This window comes from Lathyrus oleraceus, chromosome 4, assembly GCF_024323335.1.
Source record: "Lathyrus oleraceus cultivar Zhongwan6 chromosome 4, CAAS_Psat_ZW6_1.0, whole genome shotgun sequence".
NCBI classification, from domain to species: Eukaryota; Viridiplantae; Streptophyta; class Magnoliopsida; order Fabales; family Fabaceae; genus Lathyrus; species Lathyrus oleraceus.
This window is the reverse complement of record NC_066582.1, coordinates 55,342,727-55,348,966: the sequence shown is the minus strand read 5'-3', so window position 1 is coordinate 55,348,966 and position 6,240 is coordinate 55,342,727. Positions and strand designations below refer to the sequence as shown.

General features: G+C 40.6%; 1 protein-coding gene across 1 annotated transcript; it reads left to right on the top strand.

The window, feature by feature from the left end:
• The first annotated feature begins 3,534 nt into the window (after positions 1-3,534).
• On the top strand, positions 3,535-6,035 carry LOC127135988 (uncharacterized). The gene is made up of 4 exons (XM_051062601.1): positions 3,535-3,816; positions 3,931-4,078; positions 4,217-4,956; positions 5,193-6,035. The coding sequence occupies exons 1-4, from the start codon at positions 3,535-3,537 to the stop codon at positions 6,033-6,035; spliced, it is 2,013 nt and encodes a 670-aa protein (XP_050918558.1).
• The last annotated feature ends 205 nt before the right edge of the window (positions 6,036-6,240 follow it).

Genomic DNA, 6,240 nt, shown 5'->3' with positions numbered 1-6,240 from the left:
AAGGTCTGGTTAATGCTTTGATGACACCACGCAGACGCCAAATTTCTCCTCAAGTAAACATGAGGAACATCAGGACATCCAAAGTGTCACATTAACCGTAGCCATCATTTTAACCATTTCAGTATACGCCGGATAGTCGCGATGATCTATTGCTACTTACCTAAGGTACACTAGATCCGGGTGTAGGATCTTTCACTCAAGCACAATATACCCAAGCAATCCCTTAAAAGACAATTCAAATAAGTGATTTTGTTTTTTAAGGTAACCTCTCTTTATAGTCCCCAGCAGAGTCGCCAGTTCTGTCATACGGTGAACTGACTTTATGTGTTTTTGCTTTGGAAAGCAAATGTCGCGGATAGCAAGAGTCGCCACCGACTTTTCTTTTATCCAATAAGGAAAGGTGGAAAAGAACAGGAAAGACCTTAATTAGATTTTGGGTTCGGGGGGTACATTATACAAAGGGAAGGTGTTAGCACCCTTTGTATCCATGGTTATCCATGGGCTCTTAATTGCTGGATCACTTATGTTTTTCTTGTCTGAAAAAGTGTTTGTGAACTGCTCAGAAAATGTTTTGAAAAGAGAGTTTAACTTTGTAATGATTCTTGTATGAGTGTATACAAAGTATTTATCTCGTTTAATTTTGAAAGTTGTTTAGAAAAATATAACTTGGCAATGATTCTAGCACGAATGTATACCAAGTGGTGATTTTCTAATAGATGTTTTGCAAAGTGTGAGGTGTGAAAAATATTTTAAGTTGTGATTCAGCATTTAAGAGTTATACCTACCCCAAGGTCTTTATGGGTATTTCCTATCCTTATGAGGGTAAAACTGTCCTTACTATTGAGGAGTAAGTAGTCTTATCCTTTGGATGTAAAGGGTCATCGTAGGGTCATCGATTGGTCATTGAAGGCAACATTTGTAAGGATACCTTAGCATTCGAAGGGGCGATCATCATTTAACCGTAGGCTACAGCGACGGGTCATCGAGGGACAAAATCATATATTCGCGGGCGACATCCGAGGGACTATGATTTATTTTATAGGGACATGATGATTTAACCGAAGGGTCTTTGCTAAGTGTATCCTCACATTCGCGGGATGTGACCGTAATACCGTAATACCGTAATACCATAAGGCAACAAAGAGAGGTCCAAGATCACATATTCAAAGGCAATATTTTATAATCAATTAGGTCATCAGGATGAATCTCCACATTAAAATCAATTAGGTAATTAGGATGAATCTCCACAAGGGTATCCCACAAATAAAGTGGAATACCTAGCAAGCTACTTTTTCCGGGAATATGTGAACCCTTACAAAATTCAGCAAACAGGTCTGAATACCAAATCAGGGGGCAATCGAGAGTTGCACCAAACAAAAGGCATCATAACAGAAATAGTGTCAGGTAAACAATGCATGGTTATAATAAAACATGTCAGATAAGCAAAAATCAGAACGGAAAAATCAGCGACTGTCATGCTCGCTGCTGCCTCGCCTAGCGAGGGCTTGGCGAACACTCGCTACATGTTCGCTTAGCGACGTGCTAGCGAACGGCTGCGGGTTTTGAATTTTAGAACGGTACGATTTCAGCAAGCTTCAAACCATATGGCATCCATTACAGAAATTATATGGGGAAACATTCAAGATATTCGGGCATATTTGAATCCACAGGAAAAACCTCAAATATATTTATGAATTCGATTATGATATCACATGTAAATTAAGAACATAAAGCGGTAATAGTAATGCAAACCTGTTTGCAATTGAATTGCAACCTTGAATTGGCAAGTCACTCTTAGGGTTGGCGCCGGATTGAGTTGGGCGGAGGTAACCTTTGTGCAGATGAGTTTTCCTTCAGGGTTTCCTTTAGGGTTGCTCTGAATTCTCTGGGTTAGCCTCCAGGGTTTGCTGTCTGTGGGTGTTTGCCTTTCTCCCTCCTCTTTTTTTTTCTCCCCTTTTTCCTGACTGAAGTGCTGGTATTTATAATGCTTTTTGTGACCTATTGGGCTCAGAATGAAGCCCAAAATTTCTGGTATTTGCACGCTTCGCTAGGCGAGTGGTGTAGCGAAGGGTTCGCTAGGCGAAGGATTTGCTCGCCTAGCGAGCAAGCCAGTTTAGGCCCTTTTCTGGATTTGGCCACCTGTATGCTGGGTCTTTGTTCCCCTAAGATCAATGTCTTAAAAATAAGTTGGAGTGCCTTGAAAAATGCCTTGAAATATTAACGGGCAAATTTTAGGGTATGACAGTAGCTGCCCCACCTCCTATGGAGAGACTATTAGGTGATTATGGGGGAGAAAATGCCCCGCTTGGAAGGATGACAATCGTAAATCAACCAGTCAATGTTGCCCACTTTCAACTTCACCCCTCAATGATACCGCAATTAGAAAGGAGACCTTTCTCAGGAAAAATTAAGGAAGATGCCAACAAGCATTTGCAAAGGTTTCTGACTATGACTACGTCGTTAAAGATTGAGGGGAATTCTGAGGAAGCTAAGAAGCTGGTCATGTTTCCGTTTACATTGTCAGAAGATGCTGAAGAGTGGTTCTACTCTTTACCTGCTGGAAGCATCACAACTTGGCAACAGATGGAGACAACTTTTCTCAACGAGTACTTTCCGACCTCTGTATACATCCGAAAGAGGTACGACATAGTGAATTTTAAACAGAAGGAAGGAGAGTCACTTAGAGATGCGTATAAGAGGTTCAAACGATTGTTGGTTGCATGTCCTACTCATAATATGGATGCAACGGAGCAAATGCAGAATTTTGTAAATGGTCTTCAGATGAAGACTAAGTAACTCATTGACATAGCAGCTGATGGCTCAACTAACTTTACAACAGCCACTGGTATTAAAAAGATTATCGAAGCCATTGCAGCTAATGAGCACCTGGAGTTGTATGACCGCAGTGTTAGTCAACCCGAAGGGATAATTGACCTGAAATTGGCAAGTCAAGTGGTGAAGATGGAAGTTCAAATAGCAGCTGAAGTAGAAAGGAGACTGAAGAAGATGGCTATTGATACTCAAACTGTGGCACAGGTTCAACCGGTTCAACCAACTCAAGTTAGTAATTGTGAAATTTGTGGAGGACCTCATCTTACCGCACATTGCGTTGCAACCTCACAACAAATTGAGGAGATCAAGTTTCTGAGGCAGAACAACCCTTATTCAAATACATACAACCCGGGTTGGAAAAACCATCCAAATTTCTCATGGAAGGATCAACAAGGAAATGTGTAGAACCAACCACAACAACAATTTCGACCTCAGCAACAACAACCGTATCAACAACCTCAACAACAGTATCATCAACAGGTACCAAGAAAAGTTGTTTGGGAGCTTGCCATTGAGAAGATGGCCGCTCAAAGCTCTCAATTTCAAGAAGAGACTCGAAGTAATTTAAAAAACACAGGTGCTTCAATTAAGAATCTTGAAATACAGATGAGTCAGATAGCCCAATAACTAGCGGGTTCTCAACAACAGGGCGTTTTACCAAGTTCTACGGTTACTAATCCAAGAGAAAATAATCATGTGAATATGGTGACCACAAGGAATGGTAAGTCGAAAGAAGTACCTGAGAAGAGTTCTGAAGAAGAAGACTTATTGCTTGAAGTTGATCTAGAGATAAAAGAAAATGAGGTTGCAAATGAAGAGGTTACTAGTGATGAAAAAGTGGTCAAAGATAAAGTTATTGATCCAAAACCGGCCGTCAAACTGCCATTCCCAACAAGAAATAAGAAGAAAGGGCAGCATGAGAAAAACTTTGAGAAGTTCTTGGAGATGTTTAAAAAGCTTGAGCTAAACATTCCGTTCTTGGAGGCGATTGAGAAAATGCCTACCTACGCAAAGTTCATGAAAGACATCATCTCGAAGAAGCGGACCATATAGACTAACCCGATTATTCTAACGGAAACTTGTAGTGCCATTTTACAGGGTATGAAGGTTCCGGTGAAAAAGAAGGATCGAGGTTCTGTGACTATTCCGTGTACCATTGGAGATAGATCCTTCAAGAAAGCTCTAATTGATTTGGGAGCGAGTGTAAGTCTTATGCCGCTATCCATCTATAAGAGATTGGGGATAGGTAAAGTTCAAGATACAAGAATGACACTCCAGTTTGCTGACCACTCTGTGAAGAGACCTTATGGGATAGTAGAAGATGTGCTAGTAAAGATCAACAAGTTTGTGTTTCCGGTGGATTTTGTCAGTTTGGAAATGCCAGAAGATGAAGAGATACCTATCATTTTGGGGAGACCATTTTTAGAGACCGGGAGATGTTTGATTGACATAGAAGAAGGCACAATGACTTTGAAAGTGTATGATGAAGAGTTAAAAATTGATGTGCGAAACACCATGAAGTACAAGGATGAGGTTGCCACTAGTCAACATATTGATACAATTGATCAAATATGTGAGAAGAAAAATTGCTTGATAACACAAAAATTACCCTTGGAAAGGGTGTTGAGCTTATCAATTTTTAACGAAGAGGAAGTAGTTGACGAGAAAGATATGGAAGTAGTAGCCATGATGGAAGCATCACCACCTTTTAAAGGTTATCGACACAACCGGTGGGAAGATTTAAGGAAACCCTTAGTGGAAGAAAAGATAGATGAACAAAAGAAGGGGACCGAATTGAAACAACTACCGGAGAACCTCAAATATGTCTTCCTAGACACAGAGAGTAAGTGCTCGGCCATCATAAGTTCACATCTAGAAGTTCTTCAGGAAGATAAGCTTGTCAAAGTTTTAAAAAAACATAAGAGTGCTATTGGCTGGTCTATTGAATATTTGAAGGGAATAAACCCTACAATATGCATGCACAAAATTATCATGGAAGATGATCACAAGCCGGTTGTCCAACCTCAACGACGACTTAATCCAGCAATGAAGGAAGTAGTCAGAAAAGAGGTGGTTAAACTGTTAGATGCAGGGATGATTTATCCCATATCTGATAGTTCGTGGGTAAGTCCAGTTCATGTGGTGCCAAGAAAGGTGGAACTACTGTGATAAAAAATGAGAAGAATGAGTTGATACCCACAAGGAAAGTCACTGGATGGCGGGTATGCATCGATTATAGAAGATTGAATCTTGCCACAAGGAAGGACCATTTTCCCCTACCATTCATTGATCAGATGTTGGAAAGGTTAGGAGGTCATGACTATTATTGCTTCCTCGATGGTTACTCTGGATACAATCAGATAGCTGTTGCACCAGAGGATCAGGAGAAGACCGTATTTACATGCCCATTTGGTATTTTTGCCTATAGAAGGATGCCATTCGGGTTATGTAATGCACCAACAACTTTTCAGAGATGCATGCAATCAATCTTTGCGGATATGCTTGAGAAGCATATGGAAGTCTTCATGGATGATTACTCAGTTTTTGGTAAGTCCTTTGATAATTGCTTGACTAACCTTGCTCTTGTGTTAGAAAGGTGCCAACAAACAAATCTAATCCTCAACTGGGAGAAGTGTCACTTCATGGTGCGTGAAGGCATAGTCTTGGGTCACAAAATTTCCTTCAAAGGAATAGAAGTGGACCAAGCAAAGATTGAAGTCATCTCAAAGCTTCCCCCACCGATGAATGAAAAAGGTATTAGAAGTTTCTTAGGGCATGCGGGTTTTTACCGTAGGTTCATAAGAGATTTCTCTAAAATAGCAAAACCCTTAACGACTCTTTTAGTTAAGGATAATACCTTTGCTTTTGATAAAGAGTGTGCTGTAGCGTTTGAAACAATAAAGCAAAAATTAGTATCAGCACCAATTGTTGTAGCCCCGGACTGGTCTCTACCTTTTGAGATAATGTGTGATGCAAGTGATATTGCAGTCGGGGCAGTTCTTGGGCAGCGTCGAGAAAAAATGTTACATGTCATTTATTATGCCAGTCATGTGCTGAACCCCGCACAGATGAATTATGCAACTACTGAAAAGGAGTTGTTAGCTGTAGTGTACGCCTTTGATAAATTCAGGCAATATCTGCTGGGTTTTAGAGTCATTGTTTATACTGACCATGCTGCTTTGAAGTATCTTTTTGCTAAATAGGATTCTAAGCCAAGACTTCTTAGGTAGATCTTACTCCTTCAAGAGTTTGATGTGGAGATTCGTGACAAGAAAGGATGTGAAAACACTGTTGCCGATCACCTCTCCCGAATGTCACCTATAGAAGAGACAGAAGACAAGCGTCCAATAAAGGATGAGTTCGCCGATGAACACATCCTCACTGTCAATGGAGTGCCGTGGTTCGCAG

Coding starts and splice junctions, on each gene's coding strand:
- LOC127135988 (XM_051062601.1), top strand. CDS start 3,535: ATGGTGACCACAAGGAATGGTAAGTCGAAAGAAGTACCTGAGAAGAGT. Junction 4,079..4,216: donor CTATAAGAGATTGGGGATAG/GTAAAGTTCAAG, acceptor TGGAAATGCCAG/AAGATGAAGAGATACCTATC. Junction 4,957..5,192: donor CCATATCTGATAGTTCGTGG/GTAAGTCCAGTT, acceptor GGATACAATCAG/ATAGCTGTTGCACCAGAGGA.